General features: G+C 39.2%; 1 protein-coding gene across 1 annotated transcript in view; it reads right to left on the bottom strand.

Annotated features, from left to right (window-relative positions):
- The window catches only part of Patj (PATJ crumbs cell polarity complex component), a 332,069-nt gene that overhangs the window by 284,299 nt on the left and 20,926 nt on the right, over positions 1 to 26,844 (bottom strand). The window contains 8 exon segments of the mRNA XM_028870280.2: positions 1,145 to 1,285; positions 4,693 to 4,834; positions 6,685 to 6,776; positions 9,325 to 9,424; positions 10,966 to 11,184; positions 19,047 to 19,175; positions 23,597 to 23,780; positions 25,362 to 25,501. Coding sequence (XP_028726113.1) covers positions 1,145 to 1,285; positions 4,693 to 4,834; positions 6,685 to 6,776; positions 9,325 to 9,424; positions 10,966 to 11,184; positions 19,047 to 19,175; positions 23,597 to 23,780; positions 25,362 to 25,501 — 1,147 coding nt within the window.

The following is a 26,844-nucleotide window of genomic DNA, read 5'->3' as shown; positions in this document are numbered from 1 at the left end:
GGGAATGGGGGTGGCTCCTAACCTTGATCTTGAGTGAGACATTATTAATACCTTCCTTTGAGCTACATTTGCTAACATACAAAGAGCCCAAGGCCAGCTTCTCTGGACCATGGATGGTATTCAATCTTTTCAGCAGTTTCCCTTAGCTGGCAAAGCTTTCCCGAGTACCTCTGTAGAAGGAACGAGCTATAACTCAGCATGTCTGCAAACAGGAGTCCTGCTAACAGCTGGAGTGACAAAGTACAATGTAAAAGGTCAAAGTTGGAAACAATTCAAAAATTTTAATATAAATATATAGCAGCCTGTCATTTGATACAACATATAAAAATTCATGTTAACTTTTATGAAGAGGAAACACTTATATATATAAACAGACAGCTACAATATTTAGATATAAATGCAATTGTAGCACACAAGTAAGAACACATAGTAATTAAAATGCTACGTAGTTATTGCACACTAATAAATATGCATTTGAAACACAATTAAACAAAGATTAAACAAAAATACACTTGGTGCTCTACTGCCAAATGTGTTGATTGTATTAAGATTATAGTCAAAATACCCCATTTTATTAAAATTTAGGTGGATGAGGCTGGTGACAGTACCAGGGACTGAACCTAGGGCCTCATACACGCTAGGTGCATTCTACCATGGTGGTGCATCCCTAGCAAAATATCCCACCTTAAGTCTCTAAGACGCCTCTACAGCATGAGCTTCCATCAGATAGAGACTGCTTTTATACCGGTCTCTAGCTGCTCCCTGGTTATTCAGATACTTGTAGCTTTACAAAGTTCTTAGTGTAATACTACTGCCTTTATTGCATAGGTCTGAGTCTGATTCCACAGATGCCACATCATATTAACTATAGAGGAGGAAGGATTAATAAACAAAAAGGTTGGGCTGGAGAGATGGCTCAGAGGTTAAGTGCACTGACTGCCCTTCCAGAGGTCCTGAGTTCAATTCCAGGCAACCACATGGTGGCTCACAACCATCTGTAATGAGATCTGGTGCCCTCTTCTGGCCTGCAGGCATACATGCAGGCAGAACATTGTATACATAATAAAAATAAAAATAAAATAAAAATAAAAATAAAAATAAAATAATAAACAAAAAGGTTGAAGTACTCCAAAGAAAAGACTACCTGGCTTTTCTAAGGCTTGTACATTGTTCTTTTTTAGATTATCCAGGCTTTCTCCAATTTCCTCTGCTTCCGTACTCAAATCAGTTTCTGTTTCCACGGATTCAGTTAGGGCTGGTACTTTAGGTAGTTCTGCAACAGTTCCTAAAACAAGAATTGCTGGCTTGAATCACTAGTCTTATGAGGTAAGGGGCATGGTGGGAGGGGCAGGGGTAGCACATTCATATAAGCTTATTTCACTCCCATTCACAACTTTGCAGGACCTCACTGAAGCTGATTCCTTAAGTACTAAAGTTTTCGGTGAAGTCACTCATTAATACTAAAAAAATAGTTTGACAGTATTCAAAGAGTGAGGAAGTACAGAAAATGAAGGTGAGAAGCAAGGTTAAGTCCATGACAAAACAGGGATAGATTTCTTACAATATAGCTTTAGAAAAAAAAAAAAAAAAAAAAAAAAAAAAAAGAAACCAACAATGAGAAGACTGTATGCTCTTGCTGCTGTGGATAGCAAGCATTCTTACCTTTTTACCCACAGAGCAATATACCTGACACCACCAACTGAGAAATCATATATGTACAAAGTATTTGATATTAGATATTAATACTACTTCTCTTTGCTATGGTAACAGTATGAATGTTTAAGAAAATATCCATATTTCCATGATGCCTACACCACTCACTCTAAAATGGTTCAGAAGAAATATGGGGAGGTGGCGACTGTCAGATCTAAGTGGAAGGTGACTGGGTTTTCATTCTGTTCTGTTCATTTTTCTATATGCTTGAAATGTTTTAACAAAGAGCTCAAACATACAATCAATTAAACTCCTATGACTGTAACATGAGACTTTAAAACCACTCAAATAGTATTTTCTAGATCATTAATCAACTAATGTCATAAATAAATGCGTATACATAATACTAGGATAAGAAATGCCAATCATTAATTGAAGCATTATTTATTTATAATAACCAAGACAAGGAAACAGCTTCAGTGAACACTTAGCATAAATACATAATAAAATGTGCATATACAAAAATAGTAAATATTATTGATTCTTTAAAAAGGAAATCGAATCAATTGTTAGAGCCTGGATGAGCCTAGAGGACACTATGTGAAGTAAAATTAGCTCACTAGAGAAGGAAAAACACTGCATGGCTCTACCCATTTGAGTTTTCTGCATAGTCAACCTCAAAGAACCTGTAACAAGGCAGCTGGCAAGGAGGGGAGACTGACTTTAATGACAGCAAGTTTTAATCACAGAGGATGGGGAAGTTCTATGGATAGGCTAGTCAATAATGGGCACAAAGTTAACAACAGAGAATCTTTTTTATTACTGATAGAGTCTCACTATGTAGCGCTTGCTGGTCTAGAATTTGGTATGTAGACCAGGCTAGCCTTGAAGTCACAGTCAACCATCTGCCTTTCTGAGTGCTGAAATAGAAGGCATGGCCACCACAGCGTGTAAAGGTGAATCTGGAGTGTCAAGTTGATGGGCTTTGGTGGTTGATATACTGTGGTGATATTTTATTTGTGCGTTAATAAATAAAGTTTGCCTGGAGATCAGGGGAAATAACAAGCCATTAACACAAGTCAGGCAGGGGTAGTACACGCCCTTAATCTGATCACTTGGCAGGCCAGGTCTCTGTGTGTGTACAAGGACACACTAGGGAACAGCCAAGCATGGTGGCACACGCCTTTAATCCCAGTACCAACCTTAGAGACCTGGTGGTCTGTACAGACAGGCAGTAACAAAGAAGTGAGGTAACTGGGCAAAAGCCAATGAGAGGGTAGAACAGCAAGGCAATGAAGTCGTAGGTAGAAAGGAAGTAGCTCACTTTAGAAGCTGTGGCATGGTGAGGTAATGTTAGCTGGTGGCTATTCCTATTCCCCTGATCTCTAAGGCTTTCACCCCTATACCTGGCTCTGGGTTTGTTTTTATTAATAAGACCTTTTAAGATTCATGCTACATCCTTTAGAACTGGTCATTCCTGTGACAGATCATCTAGATTAGGGTAACTGAGGGTGACCCCATTCCATCTGATGAGATCCTGAACTGAACAAAAGGAAAAAGTGAGCCGAACACTGGCATTCCTCACCCTCTGTTTCCTGACTAAAGATGCCCTGTGACTAGCTAGTGTCTTACTCCTGTGACCATACCTTCCCCACCATGAAGGACAGTGCCCCTTGAACTGTAAGCCAGAACTAACCCTTCCTTCTCTTCTCAAATTGTTTCTTGATTAAGTATTTGGTCACGGCAACAAGAAAAGCAACTAATATAATAATAACTTTTTCATTTTAAATTTATTTTATTTTATGTATATGAGGATTTTGACCATGTGCATGCCTCATGCCTGGAGAGATCAAAAAAGAAAGATTTTGATCCTTGGAAGTTAAGTTTATTTGCTTTTTTTGTTGTTGCTGCTGTTTGTTTGTTATTTTAAGACAAGGCACCATTATTTAACCATTAATGGCTGGAACTTACTATATAGATCAGGGTGGACTTGAACTCACAGATATTTGCCTGTCTCTGTCTCTATAGTATTAGGATAAAAGACATACATCCCCATGCCTGTTGAAACTGGTGTTAATAGTTTCTTAGTTAATGCCAATCAGAAGAGCTGGAAAGATGCTCAGTAGTTTAGAGCACTGGCTGCTCTTCCAGAAGATCTGGGTTCCATTCCAAGCACCCACATGGCAGTTCACAACTGTCTGTAACTCCACTTCCAAGGGATCCAATGCCCTCTTCTGGCCTCCACAGGTACCTGGCACACATGTGGTGTACAGACATGCATGTAAACAAAAACACTATACAAACCAAGTAATAGAATAATTTTTTAAATTATAAAATGCCAATCAGAGCTCCTGAGGAAGCAGAGGAATACAATCATATACCATGAGACCTTTAATAACACAGCACAGTGTGACTGTATGCCACAAAGACCCAAATACTGGGCAAGAAGATGCTTCAGCCAATAAAGGGATCTGCTGCCAAGACAGATGACCTTAGTTCAATCTCCAGAACTCATATGGTAGAGAGAGAAAACTGTCTCCCAAAAGAAGCCCTCTGATATCCAAAAAAATTGCATATTTTTCCACAATGAAGACTGCTATTTTATAATCTTATTGACAAAAATATTACTTTTAATAAAAATATTCTTGATTAAAAATTTGTTTTTATTTTTTCACCATACTTCAACAGACAAATCAAGAGATAACTAAAGTAAAACACATCATAAAAGCAATCTAGGATCTGAAGCTTGAGAAATGTCAAGGTATAAGTAAATGAAGGATCCTGGATCAAAAGAGTGATTGCCATCTCCATTTAGAGGCACTCTCGGCTTTTTCAACCAGTGCTTGCCTCCTGTCATCAGGGCTGGTGCACCACAGCGGGCCAGGGAAATGACTCTGCAAAGGAGACAGGCTGGCCCATCTCTCCATCACTGCATTACATAAGACAAGGGACATTTCCTACTCAACCTCCCAGACCATACCTTTGCCGTTCTTCCACACTCAACTCCATGGAGAAGAGAGGGGTGGGAGCATTAATTACCTCTGTCTGAAGGCTGTTCAAGTGGAGAATCAGATGAAGATGTTTTCCTGCGAACTAGCGTTAGCTGCACCACCTGCCCTGCATTTCGTAATACTTCAACAACATCCTGGTTGGCAAAACCCTGAATATTCACACCGTCCACCTATGACATCAGGAGACAGAATAGGGTTTTAAGTAAACTATCACCATTTTTGTCTTGTTTTCTGAAAGAAGGTCTTACTATGTAGTGCAGAGAAACCAACACAGTACATTGCTCAAGCTGGCCTCAGATTCACAGTGTTTTTCTTGCCTCAGCCTCCTGAATGCTGGAACTAGATGCATGTGAGTCATCATGCCTATCAACTACTTCCATTTTTGATTTTGGCAGTGCTGAATAAAATGGGGTAACTAATTTTACTCCCCAAATACTGCATATTAGATTGAAAAGTATTTTTAAATAAAAATTAAAAACTAAAAAAATAAAAACTAGTTTTGCTGAGAAATTTACATGCAAATAAGAAAATAAATTCAAACTTATATTCTTAAGTCACACATTTTAAATATCAGTCTGACAGCACAAGACTTTACTGTCTAATGATAATCAAAATTTTTAAAAATTTAAAAGCTATAAAACCTGGGTTAATTGTTACAGTTTTCAAATGTACCTATAAAATTCATTACCAACACTGAAGAGCTACTCCTATGCAGCATCACTACATGATATTTTCCAAAGAAACACACTGATTTCACACCATTGAGTCTTCTAGTGTTCTGAGAAATGTACGAGTAAAAGCCTGGCAGGCCAGCCCACTGCTTTAGATTTCCTCCTAACTTCTCAAAGCATGCAATGCTTCTGCTGGCCTCCAGACCCTACACACTGTCAAAAGCATCTGATAATCTTTAAGGTAAAAGCCAGTATTCAAGAAAGGTGCTTTCTTAGATGAACTCTAATCACATCACCCATCATCTGATACTATTGAACTCAGTGTTATATGTGCAATGTGAACAGACAGCAAAGCGTGTAGACATAATTTACTTTTACTAAAAGGGGAGACTAGCCAGGCAGTGGTGACGCATATCTTTAATCCAACACTCAGGAGGTAAAAGCAGATGGATCCTGACTTAGAGGCCATCCTGGTCTACAGGGCTATATAGAGAAACCCTGTCTCAAAAAACCAAAAAAGAGAAAAAAAAAAGGGGGGGGGGAGAGACACCTAATTTTACTAGCAAAAAGTTATATTCTCAAATATATAAAGTATTTCCATTTTTGATGTACTCAAAATTACTTAGAAAAAGCAGCAAAAAGAACTGGTAAATGGATTATACACTGTATCAAATAGGTGAATGTACAGAGACATTTGGGGAGGGTGTTGGTTTTTCAAGACAGGGTTTTTCTGTGTAGCCATGGCTGTCCTGGAACTTGCCCTGTGGACCAGGCTGGTCCTGAACTCACAGAGATCTGTGCTGAGATTAAAGGCATGTGCAACCACTCTGTGGCACATACAGACTCTTAAAAAATACTTCCTAGAAGATATAAAAACATCTTTCAGATACATTTCAATGCATACATTTATTTAAGTAAATGTGTAATTTTTCCTACCAATATGTTTAGTGGAATGTTTCCTCTTTGATTGGAAAAAAATCATATTTAGAACCTAAAATCATAAGAACCTAAATCAATGAGATTTCACTGCACTAGTGAAGCTAATTTTTTAAAACCTTATGAGCTGGGCATGGTGGAACATGTCTTTAATCCCAGTAATTGAGAGGCAGAGGCAAATAGATCTCTAAAATCAAGGACAGCCAGGTCTACAAACTCAGGTCTAGGCCAGTCAATGCTATATAGTGAGACTGTGTCTCAAAAACAAAATAAAACAGAGCAACAACAACGAAACCCTAAAAATAATAAAACTAAAATTACAAAATGAAACTAAGCCATCTTCTCCTGCCTATGATAGAAAGACTAACCTTTCTCCAATTTGATTCAATGTACAAAAGACAGCCATTACTTACAGCCACTATTTTGTCATTCACTTGAATTTGGCCATTGTGATATGCAGCACTGCCCGGTATTATACTTTTCACATAAATCCCTGAAGCTTCCCCTGAAAGTGCATAGACATACAGAAAAAAGGAAGAAAGCTAAAATTAGGACCTGATTGCAAAATTCTTATCAAGAGGTTAATTAGTTAAAGAGGCTGACTAGAGACTTCATAAATACTATTTTGAACACATGCAGGGAAATTGATGGATTATTTCAAACTGTCACCATCACAAGTGACCTGAATTCAAAATGATTTGACTGATGACTACCCTTCTGGAAAAATAATCAGTAATGGAACCTTGATGAATGCATTTCTCTCTAAGCTGCGATTCTAGGGGGCCAGGATGAACCCTGGTCTACCGTTACTTGAACTGCTGACTCAACACAAATGCTCATCATTTTTCACTAGCATTAAGACAAGAGTCACACATATTCCTGCCTATATTTAGTTGAGTGCTCATGTGTGTCATCGAGATACAGAGAAAAGCACATGTGTTCTTCTTAAAAAGGTAGTATGGGGGCCAGTAAGATGGCCTGGCAATCTGAGCTCAATCTCAGGAACACACATAAAGGTGGAAATACTCCACAAAGTGGTCCTTTGACCTCTACATGGACCCTATGACAGACACACACATCCCTATACACATATAATAATAATTTAAAAATATTATAAAATTAAATATTTAACCACAAATAGTTATTAAAAATTATAACCATATAAAAAGTACATTCCCAAGAGAAAGAACTACAAAGGAAACTGAAAATTTAAAAAACTGTATCTGTTAATGATTTTACTAAGTTCCCTCTGCCAGCATAACTATACATGAACTTCACTGAGTCATATCTTCCCAGGTCTTCCATATCAGGAAAAATCATTTATTTTTCAGGATCATCTTCCACATTATTCCTTCCACAAGGCCTGACACCCAGACCGACCCTGCACCAATGCCAAGGGCTTCCCTAACCTACAAGTCTGCTTCTTCCCCATCTACTCTGCCTTTCTCACTACCACAAACGCTGCTTTCTCAAGTCTCTCTCACCTTCAGTCTTGCATCTGCCATGCTGGAACAGTTGCGTGTTTTACTAAAACATGTATTTCCGGTTATCTTCAAACATTGAAAGAGTTTTAAACTTCAATTATACTCCCTCAATAGACTTTTTGTTTGTTTGGTTTTCTAAGATGAAGTTTCTCTGTGTTGCCCAGACTGGCCTCAAACTCAGCTGCTAAAGTGACTGAAGTCACAGAAGCATGCCACCATGACTGTTCAAACCCCACCACCAAAATCAAGAGGCCAAAAATAAGTGGAATAAAGTGCAAGTTATTTCTATACATGTTTCTGAAAGCTGTTGATGTGTCAAGTGTCTCACATTTTGGACACACTTGCTCATCCTCTCAAAACCACCCAAGCCCACCCATGTTTTGAGAGGAGAGAAGTACAAAGATTCTTTTCTGTACTCAGTAACACAAAGATCAAATTTTCTCTCATTCATTAATTTCGGCTTAGGTATTAAGGCATAAGTTTAGGAACTCAGCCACAACTCAACTTTAGCAAGAAAAAAGATAGTGATAACAACTCAATATATTTTCTGCAACATTACTTTTTAATCCATACTTAGCTTTTAAGGGACTTATTTAAATTCTGAACCTAAAAAGGGTGGCATGTAGAAGAATCAGAAGTTTGGAAATTAGATATTTCATTAGGCTGAAATAGCACAAAGTGGCCTGACATGAATTTCATTCAGGCCTATGAATACATTAGCACTCTTAATCTCTCCACCTGCTCCAATGCATGATGACAATTTTTTTTAAGGAATTAACTTTCTATACTTGCTATTTGTCAGAAAAACTAAAATATTTCATAACTAAACTTTCATGTAACTATCAAATATATTTTAAAGGTTTATCTTTACTTAACCTAGTAATTCTTCAATAACCAAGGGCAAACAGTGAAAGAAAACAATTTTATTAGATACTTGAATCGTGTATTCTCATAATGCACTTCCCTTTTATGAAAAAAATAGTTCTGCCGGGCGGTGGTGGCGCACACCTTTAATCCCAGCACTCGGGAGGCAGAGGCAGGTGGATCTCTGTGAGTTCGAGGCCAGCCTGGACTACCAAGTGAGTTCCAGGAAAGGCGCAAAGCTACACAGAGAAACCCTGTCTCGAAAAACCAAAAAAAAAAAAAAAGTTCTAATGAAATACTTTTCTATCTTATTTTTTTTTTCATGATTAAACACAAATATATTTTGGGCAGTCACAACATATGCAGTGATCAATTTATTTTATCCCAGACATAATACTGTATAAAATGTTAAAAGTCACACAATATTCAAAACAGAACTACTCTAGAAGCATAGGAAAGTAAAGTCCCAATGGTACAAAATGATCTGTACATTAAATTCCTTTGTTACTAACTATAAAGCTAGCTGTTAAACTACTGAGGCAAAATGGGACTCTAATCACTGAAAAGTAACTGCTTGCTATTATAGATTCACAGTTTTATTGTTTGAGTTTTAAATTAAAGTCTGTAGGTACTTAATTTTATTATCTAGAAACCTTAACATACTTTATAATTATCCAAAATATGAAGAAGAAATGATTCATTTACCTGAATGAGCTGTTCCAACATAGCCAACAATTCTAATCCCAAGACTCTGTCCATCTTTTTTAACAAGTTCAACATTGTAAGTTTCAAAAAGAGAACAGTCCTGCAGAGAAATAATACACCCATTGTTACATTTTTAGTTGCATAACTATATACACAGTCAACCTGTGCACCCAGTTTGCCAAGTTTTTTTTCCGTGACAAACTCAATTTTAAGATGATCCCCATGATTTCCCATCCTTGGACCTGCCCCTGTGCTTGTAAAATCACATGGTAAAGGGGAGATTATTCAAGTGGGCCTAATCTAATCAAAGAAGCCCATTATAAGTAATTTCCCCCTGCTGGTAATAGGAAGGGCAAAGAAAAAGATTTTAAACATATAAGATGAGCTTGTGGTTTGAAGGTGGAGGGGTCATACAAGAAAGATGGAAACAAGGGGACCCTACGGGCTTGAAAGATGGAGGCCAACAAAGAAAAGGTCCTCCATCCTACAGCAAAGAACTGTATTCTTCCCCCAACCCGAAACAAGCTCATGAACCTCGATGTCACAAACAGAGCCCAGATGAACCAACACCTTCATTTACCTTTATAAGAATCTAGGCAGAAAACCCAGCCAAGCCCACTCTGAATTCTGAACTACAGAAATGCAAACTGACCAAAGGTATTATCTACAGCTGCTAAATAACTAACAACTTATAACAATAGAAAATTAATACAGCCACCTAGAAAAACCTCAGGCTCTATTTTCTGAAAGAATCACAAGCCTAACAATTTAGAAGCCAAGGGGAAACTAGTTATTATATATAATATTTTTAAAACTGGCTCTAAAACTTTAATACTATCTTTAAATATTTCTGCAAAGGGATAAGATATCTGAACACTAACACTGCTTTCAATTCCAAACATCAGCATCAGAAACTAACCCACACATCACAGAGCCTTGTGGACTAGGTGAGAAGACTTCAGTGAGCTTGAGTAATGAAGGAAACTGAAATCAATTAGCATACAACTTGGAGAAACTACAAGTTAACTGCTAATATTAAGAAGAGAAAACTCCTATTCATATGGTGCCCAGTGAGTAATGTCTCTGAAGATAAGTGCTAGCTTTCCACTTGTTCTACAGAGTCTCCTTCTCTTCTGCCTCTTCATACTTTTATTCATGGGGAGGAGGAATGGGGAGACAGTTCAGTCAGCAAAGCACTTGCTGTGCAAGTGTGAGGAACGAAGTTCAGAACCCTAGGGTCAGATGTTAAAAGCCAGACATGGTAGCACATACCAGTACTCTCAATACTGGGGAGACAGACGCAGGATCCTGGGGCTTGTTGCCCATCCAGTCTGGTTGAAATGGCAAGTTCAACTTTGTGAGAGACTCTATCTCGAAAATAAGGTAGAGAGCAATAGTGGAAAACAATGATTTCTGGCTTCAAGGCATGTGTGTGTGCATGTACTTGCACACATACACGTATGTATGCACACACACCACACCAAAAAAAAGGGAAGAGAGAAATACACATGTCTAATATTCATCACGAGTTCTCCTCTGCTTTGACTTATACTAGTGTGGTCACCCAGCTGAGGGAATTTCCTATCTTGCATTGTATCCCAGGCAGCATTTGATGTAAAAAAGAATGGTTTTTATACTCACAGATCCAAGGGTCCTGTTGGCTACAGCAGGCAGGGCAACAGGTAAGGATACAGGGGTAGGAGGTGTTACTGCAATTTCACCAACAGGATCTCTGGCCACCAGCATCCTTACTGAATTCCCACAGTTCCTCAGCACCTGAGCAACTTGTTCACTGGTCATCCCTTGCACATTTGTACCACCAATCTTCAAGATGTGGTCCCCTGTCTGTAGTCTCCCATCCTTTGATCCAAGAAGGAAAAACAAAATTATTCAGAGAAATCAATTAATAGCTTAGTAAAAATACATCAAACTTTCAATTCTGGCAAAATGACTGACAAAGCCAGTTCAAATGCTGGACAAACATAACACTTCTAATGATCTACTCAGCTGACAAAAGATAAAGCAATTCCTTGTAGAACAAAATCAAACCGGAAGGGTCCAAAATGAAATAAGTAATCAGAACTCTAAGAATGAGTCTCTGCTCAAGGGTTTTAATTTATGTCTAACAGTGTAGAGCTAGAGTATAATGACCATGTAGGCAAAGAAAGATCAAAAGCTGAAGACTTCCGGAAGGATGGTCAGAATGAAAGGTTCCAGGATAAAGTTAAGGACCTCCTAAGGCCAAAATGCTAAATAGCATGACTGGTAACAGAAAGTTGCCAGCATGGCCAGAAGAAGCAGAGAATAGAGGACAGTAATGAGCAGCTAGGACAGACAGATAGATGGAGAGTCATTTTCTATGACTGGAAAGCAAAGTCAGCAAAGGAATGACATCATGACTAGTTAAATTTTCTAAGATCTTGCCAACTTCTGTGCTTAAAATAGACTTAGGAGGAAACAATCCAATCAGAAACAGCAGTTGGGAGGCTCTAACAATGACCTCAAGATTGCATGGTGTGGATAAGTTAGTTTCAAATTGAGAAGGAAGAGCTACATGTATTTTCTAAGAACCACCAATAGGATGTGTTGTGTGATATTTGTTTTGTGTTTCTGACAAATAAAACTTGCCAGGAGATCACAGGGTAGAGTTAGCCACTAGTTAACCACAGAGGCCAGGCAGTGGTGGCACACATTTTTAGTCCCAGCACTTAGGAGGCTCACTCCTTCAATCCCAGCATTCAGGAGGTGGAAACAGGATCCTGGCCCCCTTTTGGTCTGAGGATCCAGAGAGGTAAGAAGTCACTAGCGACTGCTCCTTTGCTTCTCTGATCTTTCAGCTTTACCTTAATATCTGACTCCTAGTTTTTATTGATTAGACTAATTGAGATCACACTTCAAGGATGACTGATAACTTCTACATGTGATGTCAAGGAAAGGGAGAAGGAACCAGAACCCCCAACATTTTAGCCTATACAACTAGAAAAGATAGACTTACATGAACTGTGCTAAAGAAGACTAAAGAGTAACAGATGAGTGGGAATAGAAATGTGTAAATCCATGTTCATATTGCATATATACTACATCACAGAAAAGTTTAAGATATGATTCATGAAGATATACACCAGTTAAAATTATTTATAGAGTGCCCCCTTTGTGAAAATTCTGATCCATCTGCATTTTGCCTAAATTTGTTTCATCTGAAAACTTGAATCCTATTAAAATTACCTTTAGTACTGTATATTAAAGATATCAAAATGTCAACAATGATGGTCTAAGAAGTATACAGGCCTGCAAAGTACCTTACAGTAGGTTACAATAACTCCTATGGCCAGCTATGGTAGCACATGCCTATGATCTCAGCACATGGAGGCAGGAAAATTGAGGGCACCCTGAACCATATAAAGAATTTGAACACAGCCTAGACTATATAATGAGATATTTTCTCAGAAAACCAAAAAGAAAGCCACCCAGCTGTGTGTGTGTGTGGGGGGGGGTGTTTGCCTTTTAATCGAAGCACATGGATCTCTGTGAATTCAAGACTAGCCTGATTTACAAAGTAAGTGGCAGGACAGCCAGAGCTACATAGTGAGACCCTATTTCAAAAAGAAAGAAAATCAAAAATAAAGGAGAAAGAAAAAGAGAGGGAGAGAATTAATTAATTCAATCATGTTCAAAGGAGAATTTAAATTTAAAATGAGAAAATTTAGTTTAAAAGATTGGCTGGCCAGGCCTAATGGCACACATCTTTAATTTGCCTTCAGGAGGCAGAGACAGTTGGATCTCTGTGAGTTCAAGGCCAAGTGTAGTCGACATAGAGAGGTACAGGCCAATGCCACACAGTGAGATGCTGTCTTTCAAAAACAAAAAAAAAAAAAAGAAAAGAAAATGTCGACTGACCTAACCAGATTCAAAAGACCAGTAAGTAGCAATCCCAAAGCTCAATCCAAAACTGTTTTACTGGCTGTCTGGCCGTGGTGGTACAGGCCTATAATCCCAGAAGTTGGGAGGAAGGAGACTATGGTGTTCAAGGTCATTATGGGCTTCATAGAAGTTCGAAGTGCCTGGCTTGTATAAGACTTAAAAAAATTCAATCCAAGTTGTCCACTGATATACAGCAGGTCACTCTCTAATACACAAAGGATACTAGTACATAAGCTGTTTATTATTTATCTACTCACCAAGAAACTGTCTATCACTATCAAAAGATTTTTAATAGAATGAACATGAAAAAAGACATTTGCAACATGGAGCACAAAGAGCTTGCGTGTAAAGCAGCGAGTGCTGAGAGAATTTGTTCTGAGCCTCATAATCATGCTTCCAGGTGGCATCATTTAGAAGTCATGCAAGAAATACTGAAGGAGAAATTTTAAAAGACTAAAGACAAAAAGGTCAGTTTGCTACTCTTCCTATTTTTCAAATCTGCACGATTCTGAATGAAGAAAGGATTCATATCAAAATACTGAGAACAAAGCTATATTCTGTGTTGTGAATGCTATAAAAGTTGCTAGAAACATAAGACAAAGTGGTATAGCAGTTCAATCCTTAAACATCTGGAAAGAAAGAAACAAATACAAGGAAAAACTATTGGAGGAAGGGAATAAAGAATAGCTGTCTTTCTACTTTAATAATGGTGAATTGATATTCTGTTTCTACCCATGAAATATCCTAGGTAAAATAAATATCTACACTTAAGGGGATATTCAGGGACCTAGAAGATGGTGTACAAGCCTTGGCAACCTGAGCTTGATACCTGGGACCCACATAATAAGCTGGATGTGGTCACATGTACCTATAACTCCAGCACTCCTACAGTGAAAGCGGGGTGGCAGGCACAGCCACACACACACAAACATACACACATACACACACACACACACACACACACACACACACACACACACACACGCACAATAAAAAGTTTCAAAGTAACAAATAAAAATTTTAAAAGAATGAGGGCTTCAGTGGCACTGATGAAAATGGGTGAAGCTGCCTGGGAATTGGACCATCGGGAACAGAAGTGGGGCCTAGCCAAAATGATAAAGGATGTTACCTTAGCAAACAAAGAACATGTCACCATCAAGTATATATTTAGTCACTTCTCAAACGATTTTTCCCTATTTTACTTCAATTCTTAATTTAAAATCATGTAGATAATTTGCATCTGTCACTGAGAGTCAAACATCTTCTTCATACAGAAAAGCAGGTGTTCTAAGGAATTAGTAAGTGCAAAAATATCCATCAGATTGATAGGAAAGATTCCCAAATGGCAGCTGCCTTGTCTGAGTCCAGCAGCCTCAAACCTGCATTTCACTGATATTCTCAACATTCTCTTTCCACAATGTATCTATAGATATTCTTGTTCTTTAAATCACAAATCAATGAAAGCCAATAAAGAGCTGTGCAACACCTGAGCACACAATATGCTGTGCTATAGCCAGCAAGGCCTTGGAGTTGTGATTCTCCTGCCTCGGCCACCAAGTAGTTGTACTTCAAGAACAAAAACAAAACAACCAACTTCTGAAAACATTTTATGTTTATGCAAAAGTAGAATAAAATGTTCTAAAGGATGTTGTGGTGGTGGCACATGCCTTTAATCCCAGCACTCAGGAGGCAGAGGCAGGTAGATCTCTATGAGTTTGAGGGTAGCATGGTCTACATAATGAATTCCAGGTCAATCAGGGCTACACAGTAAAACCTTGTTTTGTTTTTTTTTTTTTTTAAAAAAAAAAAAAAAAAAAAAAAAGGCTGGGAGGTGGTACTGCACGCCTTTAATCCCAGCACTTAGGAGGCAGAGTCAGGCGAATCTCTGAGGCCAGCTACAGAGTTCCAGGACAGCCAGGGTTACAGAGGAGTCTGGTCCTCATAATTGAGCAGTAAGTGCTATGCCATCTCTCTTGTGTACTCCACCCAGTTTTTAAGCTGCCTTGCTACTCTTTTCCCTTTTAGAGAGGATCTCTGGGATGGCACATCTTCCTTGTCAATTTGACTTAATTTGGAATTACCTAGGAGACATACTTCTGGGAATGTCTGTGAGGGTGTTTCCAGAGTCATATAAGGAAGACCACTAGACATAAATGGCACTATCCCATAGCTAGGGCCCTGCACAAATGACCTCGAGAAAGTCAGCTGAGCACCAGCATTCCCTCCCTGCTCTGTGCTTTCTGGTCTACCCAGATAGAAGGAGTCCTCCCTAGCTAAATGCTCATACTGCTATAAACTGTCACACTTTCTTCCATCATGATGGAGCATACTCTTCTATCTTGAGGCATATGGTGATAATAATGAGAAAAATAGCTAATGCACTAGCTTAGGAGTGTTGAGAGAACTCACTCAAGGCTATGCTGGGGTGCTACATGATGGTTACAGCAAGAGGATTTAGAGGATTTTATCAGACATTAGCAGGAAGAAGACCAGCTCTGTCACTCTCCAGCTGTACAACTTTGAACAATTTCTTAAAGTTTCCATACCTATAATTTGGAAATAAAACTTAAGACTGTTTTGAGGATCACATTAAAATGATGTATATTAGGCAGATGACAATATTTGGCACAAGCTCCTGCTTCTCCATTACAAATCTGTGATGGGCAGGCCCCGAGCCCCTCCTAGATGATCTGAAACAGTGACGATCCCTTCCAGGAAAGGGTGAGAATCAGACTTGGGCTTTTCCCAACAGTGCCTCAGTGGGATTAATCTGGGAAACTCTGCACATCACAGTGTCCTTGTGAAAACTTATAATGCACATTAGTATATTAAAAAGCTCAGAAAATTCTTACAGTAAAGGAACTTATTTGATTTCATTTAAATTTATTTGGTTCTTTGTTTTTCAAAACAACTGCTGCACTTTGCACTTTGCAAATGTCATCCCATCCAGCAAAGCCTATTAAAATTGCTGGGGGGGGGAGGGGACAAGGGAGAGAAACATAAGAATATTCTACAATGTCTCATTCCTTTCTAGGTTACAAAAAAAAATTAAAGATTTATTTCAGGAATGGAAAAATGGCTCAGCAGTTGAAAATGCTTGCTGCACATTCATGAGGACTGGAGTTCAAATTCCAGCACTCATGCAAAAAGCCCAGTATTCTGCCAATGCCTGTTACTCCAGCTTCTGGGATCCCACACCCTCTTCTTTCTTCCATGCTCACAACTCATACACACACTGTGCTTGTAGACACACACACAAAGAAATATTTGCTTAATATCTTTTATGTGTATGAGTGGTTTCCCTATATGTATGTAAGTGCACCAGATGCACACCTGGTGTCTCCAGAGGTCAGAAGAGAGTGTTGGATCCCCAGTGCTCTTAGCAACTGAATCATTTCTCCAGCATCCACTATAGGTATGTTTTCAAAATACACACAATGATCATTCTCATGTTAGTCACACACATGTGTGTTGTATGTGGCATGTATGTGTATTGTATATATAAGTATATTCAGGTGCATACATCTTTGTATGTGTGTGGAGAGCAGAAGAGGACATTGGATATCCTGCTCTATCATTCTTTACTTTCTTACCTTGAGACAGTCTTTCACTGAACCTGGAGATAGGCTGGCAGGCAGCAAACCCCAGCAATCCCTCTCATCTCCTTCCCCATAGCACAGTTTCAGGCCTGGCTTTCTACATGGGTTCTGGGGGTCGGGACACATGTCCTCTCATTTGCGCAGCAAGCATTCTTACCCACGAAGCCACCTCTCTAGCCCTCAATGCACCTTTATATTCCAAATAAATTTTAAAGACAGGATAAGGCACAAAAAGCTTAAGATGAGGGAAAGATTCACAATCTTTCTGTTGGTTATTTCAAGTTTTTGAATAATGTATATTTTAAATAAACTTTTTACATTTATTTTACTTTAAGTGTATAAGTATTTTGCTTGTATGGATATATGTGCAATACATGTGCTTGTGGAGTCAGAAGAGGGTGCTGAATTCTGGGAACTGAAGTTATAGATGGTTGTGAACCACTATGTGAGTGGTGGGAGTTGAACTCAGGTTCTCTGCAACAAGTGCTCTTAACCACCGAGCCATTGCTCCCACACCCCATATTTTTTAATGGCTAATTCACTCAAATACTTTAAGACATCAAGGACTCCTCACACATGTACTGAAAGGTCAGAGTTCACTGATACTAATCATTTTTACTGTACCATACAGAACTTAAGTGAATTTGACAGCTGTCACAAGTCTGGGGTCCTTGCCTTATTCTCACTAATTTCCCATTAATTTCTAGTTTCCCTCTGCTTTTGTGGCATAGGTGCAAACAAAGGTGAAAAGGAATAATAATTATTATTACTACTACTACAAGAATCGCTTTGATTTCAAAGACACATGAAAGGTGTAAGACCAAGGTACCCATAGACCAAACGTTAAGATTTTCTATAAATAAATACACTTGGATGCAGAAAGGACAGGAGGAAGGGTGAGGCTAAATAATTTCATGAGATTCAGCCTTCTCTGTGAGAAATAAGGAGCTGAGGAACCTATCTGCCTCAAAGCTGAATCTGAACAACGAATTTATCATGTTTACTTGAGAGTGTATTAGGAAAGATATGTTTAGAAGGAGACATAATAATCAGTGAGATTTTATGTGTTTTCTGATTGTAGAATTAAAGTTCCTTCTGAAATATCATAAGCATTCTATATAACATAAGCTCAAATGCAAACTTCTACAGTAATTTCTAAATCTAATTAGGAGAGGCTGGTTTCCAGAGGACCCAGTCCGGTTCCCAGCACCTACAGAGAAGGCTCACAAGTGCTTGTAACTCCTGTCCAGGATATTATACACTCTCTTCTGGCTTTCATGGGTACCCACACCATGATATACACAAACAGAGACACACATATACTGATAAATAAGTAAACAAATAAAAACAAATAAAGACTTTAACATCTTCTTCCATGTAAAATTAAGCGGGAAAGAAAGTGGTCAAGCTCTTACATGGCCTATTTGTTGAAACACTGCTAAACAAGAAAGGTACACACTTGTCTTATAATACCAGAAAATAGCCAAGTGAAATCTTACAGATGTAACGATGGGACAAACGGACTTCTGTTTAAGTGATTACTAATGGGGGAGGGTGTGTCACAGTGTACATGTGGAAGTCAGAAGACAACACTATGGAGTTCAACCTCTTCTTCTATCAGTACAGCGGTTACAGAATCAAGTTCAGGCCACCACGCTTTACAGAAACTTTACGTGCTGAGCCATGTTGCCTACCCCAGGACAAATGCATATGCTCACTGAATCTTCTGATTCTATTATTGAGCCCTTAAAAGATAGGCTAAAGCTGGGCAGTGGTGGCACACACTTTAATCCCAGCACTTGGGAGGCAGAGGCAGGAGAATTTCTGTGAGTTTGAGGTCAGCCTGGTCTACAGAGCGAGATCCAGGACAGGCACCAAAACTACACAGAGAAACTCTGTCTCAAAAAACAAACAAACAAAAAACAAAACAACAACAACAAAAAAGATAGGCTAAAGAATAACACACATGTTCAAAGTGCAGATATTCATTAACAATTCCTTACAATAAAAATATTTTTTTCTTATGTAATCAAAACCCTGTTAGAGGTGAGAAAAATTGAATTAGAAACTGTTTAAATAAAGCAAATTTCATAAACTCTAATTATTGAGTCATGTATCCTAACAACTCATGCTATAAAATTAATTTCAAATCACACAAGTCAAATTTTATAAAAGCAAAATGATAAAACAAAGTCAACTTACTCGGTCTGCCAGTCCTCCAGGAACAATAGTCCTCACAACCACGCCACTTGACTTTCCTCCAACTATCCCAAACCCTAATCCAGAGCCATCATTAATGAGCTCAACATCTTCAGTGTGGCCCCAACACACCTACAAATGAACGGCAGGAGAGAGCCAGTGTTGGTAAAGCACGGATTCTTAGGTTTCCTATATGGCAATATATAACATATATTACCCACAACCTAGTACAGGGTAAATAGAGGACCAATGAATATGCATTTGCTGAAAAACAGATAGACTGTTACAAAGATTTCAGGAAGCTGGGGGAAAGGAAGGGTCATAAAAATATATATACCAATCAAGAATCCTGAAAAGCTGAATGAAAGTAGAAATTTAAATTTTACTACAAGTACTAGTGGCACACACCTGTAATCCCAACACTCATGAGGTAGAAGCAGGAGAATCAGGAATTCACAGACAGCCTCTGCTACATAGTGAGGTCAAGGAAAACCTAAACTACACTCATAGAAATAAATCAATGTAATACAAAGAAAGCAAGCATTCAACAAGAGAGAAACACAAGAACAAAGCTGGGCCAGACAACAGATTGAGGTAAAGGTTAGAAGAATAACAGTGACTTAGGAAAATTAATCTGTCAGCACTGTGAAGAACCAAAGGTTAAAACTATAACTAAAAAGCGTAGGGAGAGTGAAGTCCTGAGTGAACATGTATTGTTTGACATGGGCATGGCCGTATCAAGGACCCATGTCTCAGGCTCAGGGAAATGCCAAAGTTTTCCTCCGGCCCACATGCAGACATTGATAGTGTGTGCAGAACATGTCCACCATAGCTTTCCCCAAAGCTCTCCCACAGAGATTGCTCCCACAGATCAGCTAAGCCTTTCTCCTGTTCTGCTGCATGCAATAGCCCTAGCTCCCTGTTCAACTGCATACAATGATCATGTTGAGCTTCCAGAGTGCTGCAGCTTCTCCTCCATCAAACAGCCCAGCCCATCTAATCTCAGCTTTTTGTGTACCATGTGTCTGTATGTCAGTTCTTCCCTCATTTCCTCACTGCCTCCCAGTCAGGGTTCCCAGACTCATGCAAGGATGTGGCAAACAGACTAGATAGAACACTTATCAGGGAAGACAGAGGCTCACTCAACTCAAAACACTAGCAACATAATCATACAAAAAGACATAAGCAATTCTCCTCTATCAAACTCTGTGACAAATGCACATACTTTCATATAATTCAACTGCAGAATAAAATCTCCCATGAGATAATGTATATCATCTTCATTAGATAATTTTTCTACTCTACAATATTACCCAAGCCTGACCCAGCCATCTGCTGCAACCAGGCAAGGTTTCCAGTAGAGGGATTGAGACACCAACCCAACCACAAAACCTTTAACCTGCAATCTGTCTTGCCTACAAGATGTGCTAGGTAAAGGTGGCACAGAACTTATGGGAATGGCCAACCAATGACTGGTCCAACTTGAGACCCATGCCACAAGAGGGAGGCCACCTCTGACACTGCCTAAGAGCCAGGAACCACAGGCTGAATAGCCTAGAGATCTATGACAGAACCAAACATGACTGGCAAAAACAAAAAAAAAAAAAAATCAATGAAATATTCCTAATGATATTCTGCTATACTCAAAGACTAGACCTAATTGTCATCAGAGAGGCTTCCTCCAGCAACTGCTATGAACAGATGCAGATGCCCACAATCAAACATTGGGTGGACCTCCAGAGAACCCCAAGGAAGAGGGGGAGGAAAGAGCCAGAGTGGTCAAGAACATCATCATGGCCCACAGAATTAACCAACCAGGGCTCATAAAGGCTCAGGGAGACTGAACTGACAATCAGGGAGCCTGCATGGGACTGACCTAGGCCCTCTGCATATATGTTACAATTGTGTAACTTGGTCCTCTTGTGGGACTCCTAACGTGGGAGTGGGTCCTTTCTCTGCTTTTGGGACCTTTTCCTTCCTACTGGATTGCCCTGTGCAGTCTTGATATGAGGGTATGTGCCTAGTCTTATCGTATCTTGTTATGCTATGTTTGGTTGATAATCCATGGGAGGCCTGCTCTTTTCTGAAGGGAAACAGAGGAGTAGGGGAGAAGGAGGGGAAGGTGGGGAGGGAAAACTGTGCTTGGGATGTAATATATGAGAGAAGAATAAATATTGAAAGAAAGTTAACTGTGAAGTAAACAGGAGTATTGGAAATATTTAAGACATTCATGTCTGGAACAATACCTACAATCTTAGATACAATGTTTTTTGAAATAAAATTGAAGAGAAGATGGCAGCTACCATTCACAGTGTTCACTGGTACCAGGAACTGCCAGTTTGTCATAAACCTACCTTCTCTTCACATCTCTAAGAGTAGATACCATTATTGGTTCCACATAACAGTGAAGAAACTGGAAGCGGGCATAGTGGTCTATGCCTGCACCCCAACTGGTAGGGAGCAGCAGCAGGAGGGAATTCAAGGTGGTCTCGGCTATGCAGCATGTTTGAGCCAGCCAGGGTACATGAGACTCTTCTCAATATTTAAAAGTTAAAAGAGGAGGAGGAGGAGAAGGAATAAATGAATGAACATGTAAAGGACCTGGTGGGATACAACCAGGGAGGGGTGACAATGGACTGGAAAACACCAAAGCCTGACTCCAGAGCCTTCATTCTGCACATGCTAAGCAAGGTCCCACTTTGTTCATCATACAAACTGTGCTGCATCAATATTACAGATTATAAGGAAAATGCTTGCCTGTTAGTTTGCATTGTGACCTTTTCTTTATCAGTCTATTAGTTCCCTTTTGCCCCAATAAATGAAAATTAAATAAACAAAGTAGCACTCAGTGTTACAAGAAAATAAGACATATACCAAGGCATGGAGGCTCACATGTAAATCCAGTATTTGTGAGGCAGAGGTAGAGGATCACAACTTCAAAACCAGCCTGATCTCCAGTGAGTTCCAGCCCAGCTAGGGCCACACAGTGAGATCTTACCTCAAAAAAACAAACAAACAAACAAACAAAAAAACCCACAAACTACAACAATAGCAAAGCAGACTTAGCTTTCATTCTGAAGATACAGGCCAAAATCAGCAAGATGTCGGCTGGGGAGATGGCTCAATGGGAAAAGCGCACACCACACCTGCCGGATGACCTGAGTTCAAATCCCACACACCAATAAAAGCTGATGTGTGGCACACACTTGTGACTTCAAGGTGAGGGCTCCCGGTCCTTCCAGGCTAGCCGAAAGTCTGAGCCTCCAAGATCAATGAGACCATAACTCAGAAGACAGTGACACTGCCATCAACTTTGGGCTCCATGTGCCCACAGTCAGCTAAGCACACCTGCCTGCACATGCATGTGCACACTACAATTTGTTTCTTTGGTTTTTGAGACAGGGTTTCTCTGTGTAACCCTGGCTGTCCTGGAACTCACTCTGTAGACCAGGCTGGCCTCGAACTCATAAAAATCCACCTGCCTCTGCCTCCTGAGTGCTGGGATTAAAGGTGTAAGCTACCACAGCACACCCAATTTTTACATTTTTAAAATTCATAAAATGTAACAAGTTTAAAAGATAAAAGAGACATTTTTTTTCAAGACAAGAGACAACTAAGGACAGAAAGATGGGGCTCCATAGGTACAGGTGCCTCCTTCCCAGCCTGACAACTTGATGATTTCCCGGACCCACTTGGTGGAAGTAAAGAACCAACTCCCACTAGTTGCTCTCTTTCCCTTCTATGCACACTGTGGCATGCTTGTCCCCGCTCACACACACAAAACAAAAATAGAATTTTTTGTTTTGTTTTCCAAGACAAGGTTTCTCTGTATAGCCCTGGCTGTCCTGGAACTTGCTTTATAGACCAGGCTGGCTGCGAACTCACAGAGATCCACCTATCCCTGCCCTCTGAGTGCTGGGACCACAGGTGTGTGTGTCAACACCCTGACCCAAAACTGAATTTTTAAAAGTAACATTTGTTTTTCTTTTTTTAAACTTATATGAAAAAAATGACTGAAATGATTTTATAAACTCAATAATCTAGTCATAAACTACTATAATTCATAAATATGAGACTTTTAAAAAATAAATAACCACATCTTAAGATAGTCAACAGTAGCTTCTACTAAAACCTCTGAAACTCATAGGTACAGTGGCACACACCCATAATCCTAGCACTCAGGAGGCTGAACCAAGGGAATTGTGAGTTCAAGGACATCGTGGGCTACATTGCAGGTTTCCCTCTCCCCCTACACACAGATTAACTTATTATGACATCAAAGAACACAAGACATCTTATCACCAAGTAAGTTAAAAATAGTATTTAATTTGGCATCTATATTAAACAATAATCTTTAATAAGGAAACAAACCAGACATTAAAAAGACAAAAACAAATCAAATCCCTCCAATAAACATCTTGTAATATTGCCATTTGGAGATATGATCACCTTTATTGACCTAGAATAATGGGAAGGACTTCCAACAACTACCAACTATTCTTATAGCGAATAACAGAATTTAGAATGAATATGTTCCCAAACTTATGACTCACCGTTTCAGGCAGAGATGTATCAGCTGAGCTGGTGGAAGTGTGGCCCACTTCCCTGGCCACAACCAGACGCAGAGACCCAGTGTCTTGTTGTAGTAATGCAATTGCCTGCTGATGGGAAATATTCTGATCCAATGGGGTGTCATTAATAGCCAAAATCTGGTCATTTTCCTTCAATCTTTGATCTCTAATCATACAAGAAAAGAAGAATTTGTTTTAGGTACTGTGACAACCTGAACACACACACACAGCTGGCTCGAGTGGCCCTCTATGAATCAGGGGCTTCACTAGCACCCATGCTTCTCTTACACCATCTTATGTCATGTTAACACTGTCGTTTTACTCAAGACACTGAAACTTGAAAAATTAAGTCACTTGAGCAAGACTGCACAGCTGAAGAGAAAAAGCAACATCCGGCCTTAAACCACAAGACTTCTTTGACTAATCTTGTTTGAGCCTCTCTTTGGACCAAGCTGGCCTTGAACTCACAGATATCCGCCTGCCTCTGCTTCCCGAGTGCTGGGATTAAAGGCATGCGCCACCACCACCAGGCCTAGGGGAAACATTTTGGATGACAAGATATCAACAGGGTATTTAGAAAGGTTTTTTACCATGGTTACAATGTCTGTGCCTCTAAACTCCTGTGGAAATTTTATTTTGTATTGTAAAGTATCAAAACATGGGACTTCAGGCTATAAGGACTATCCACTCATGGATAAGATTGGTGTCTTCACGAAAGGCAAGTTAGTTCCTTGTTACCCTGATTCATTTTGCCTCCCACCATGTGATGAAACAGCAAGAAGCCCAAGCCAGTTGGAAACACCTTGACATGGTCTTCCCAGCTTTCAGAGCTGTAAGCCAATAAATCTCTGTTCATGACAAGTTCTGAAACCTCAGGCATTCAGTTATAGCAAAATGGACCAAGACTGAGCCTCACAGTCATCTTTGAAAGGAGCTGAGAAGTAAATGCTGAATGTAGGGACACATGTGTGCACTGACAGCTCACTGACTACACAACAGAAGGTCAAGCTGCAAAGAAGACTCACTCTCACATCACTGATAGGAGCGTCATGTATCAGACCATCCAATACACAGTCAGGAAGGACAACCGATATATTATACCAGCACTTCCCACAATGTTCCAGAACTTTATAGATAGATGCTGTTTTAAAAAAGCAAGTTGTTGCCAGAAGATGAAAGGAAGAAGTTGGGAGTGACTGTCAACATATACAATAGGATGGGAGCTCTTTATCTAGTTGATGAAATTTCTAGAATTTTTACTACTTCTAGAATAATTGAAATGATTGCAAAACACTGAGTATATTAAACATCACTTCACAATTGTATGCTTCAAAATGTAAGGTTTATACTATTTGGATTTTAACCCAGTAGATCTATTATTTTAAATTTTGAGTTAAAGAGACTAGAAGTAATCATCTATAAACAGGAAATAAATGTGAAAAAAATATGGACAGAATTTTGTAATCATATCCTGCCACACTGCTATTATTCTACCAGGAAGATCTGAATAGTGAACTTAGGAAATGAGTCATAAATCAAAGACTAGAAATCAAAGAGACAAAGACTTTGTGTGGAACCCATCAAGCATAACAGCAGGCACATGTGGAGATGGTGGGTTAAGGAACTTCTAGAGAACCAGCACTAGCTGCTATCATTACTGTTTTTATTGCTAGTTTCTTACTCTTCATAGGAACATATTCAGAGCTGTCAGGAAAACATGAGCCAAATGCAGAATGAACTTCCTCACCTGTCTGCTACACTCCCTGGATGGACTTCCTTCACAAAGATATCAATTAATCCTAGACTTTGGCTTCTCAGGGCCACCACACTGAATCCAAGGCCACCAGTTGAAGGGCGTTCTATTTCTATATATTCAACATGCCGGCCCTAATGAAGGGGGAAGTCAGAAAGGGAAAAAAACAAAAAAACATAATGTATATTTAAACATCACCTTCCACAGAACTGAAACTGTGCAGCATACAGTAGCTTCTCCTAGGTTATCACTGTCAGTCTAAACATGCTCAGGGTTTTGGTAATATAATAATATAATAAAATGCTGGCTCTGGAAACCTTTTAACTTGCCTGTTTCCAGCATAGCACAGAGTACAGCACTGAGAAGCATTTTACAATTCATCCACATTATGAGATCAATTCTGGACTGGACAAAAATTGAAAACAAACACCCTTTTCCACAGTAAACTCTCAATTACTTTGTACATAAATGTCATTAAATTCTCTTGATGCAAAACACATTTTTAAAAAGGAAAGAAAATCAGATATGCTAGAAGCATGCCTGTGTTCAACCTAGTCAGAACCAGCTGCATTTATATCATTGTTTTAAATTCTTTAGCAATGAATTAATACTCCATTCACTTGATCATTTCAAACAGTTACAGAGTACCAGGACTGCAGAGTATTTTACCATTTTAGTTAACAACTGCCTGTACAATGTGAGAGCTTCATAAACATAATCAAATCACAAGTGCATCACCCAGAGCAGCTGGAGCTTAAAGTTATTAAAGAACTAGAATATTTTTCCACTACCATGACTTGAAACAAATCCTTTTATTCTCAAGCTCAAATCTATTTATTTATTTACTTACTGACTGACTGACTTATTTTCCTCTCTTTTGGTTTTTTGAAACAGAGTTCTCTATAGAGTCCCAGTTGTTCTGGAACTCACTATGTAGACCAGGCTGGCCTTGAACTCATAGAGATCTTCCTGCCTCTTCCTCCCAAGTGCTGAAATAAAAGGGTCTGTACCTCCACACTCAGTTTCTTCTTTTTAATACTGACTTTATTTTGACGTGTATGGGTACAAGCCTGTGCACTGGTATGTGCACATGCAGCGCCCACTGAGGCCAGAAGAGGGCGTGTGTCCCTATAGCCGGAGTTACAGGCATTTGTGAGCCACCCAATGTGAGCGCTAGAAACCAAATTCACACCTTCAACAAGACATTCTCAATTGTCTTTAAAAATTTAAAAACTTCAGTTGTTTATCATTCACTTCTTAGTAGGTATTAGGGACTACAGTTAAATTATCCATTCTAATGCTTTCCTAGATTTTCCACATTATAGTAATTGTAATTCACAAATTCCATTTTGATATAAAATTAAAACAAATTTTCTTATAGTATTCTGTTTTGTTTGTTTTCTTTAGCTTTGCTTTTTTGGGGGGTGGGCATTGAGACAGGGTTTCTCTGTGTAGCTTTGGAGCCTGTCCTGGAACT

This window comes from Peromyscus leucopus, chromosome 2 (assembly GCF_004664715.2).
Source record: "Peromyscus leucopus breed LL Stock chromosome 2, UCI_PerLeu_2.1, whole genome shotgun sequence".
Lineage (NCBI taxonomy): Eukaryota > Metazoa > Chordata > Mammalia > Rodentia > Cricetidae > Peromyscus > Peromyscus leucopus.
Note: the sequence above shows the minus strand (reverse complement) of the source record. Positions and strands in the feature narration are given on the sequence as shown.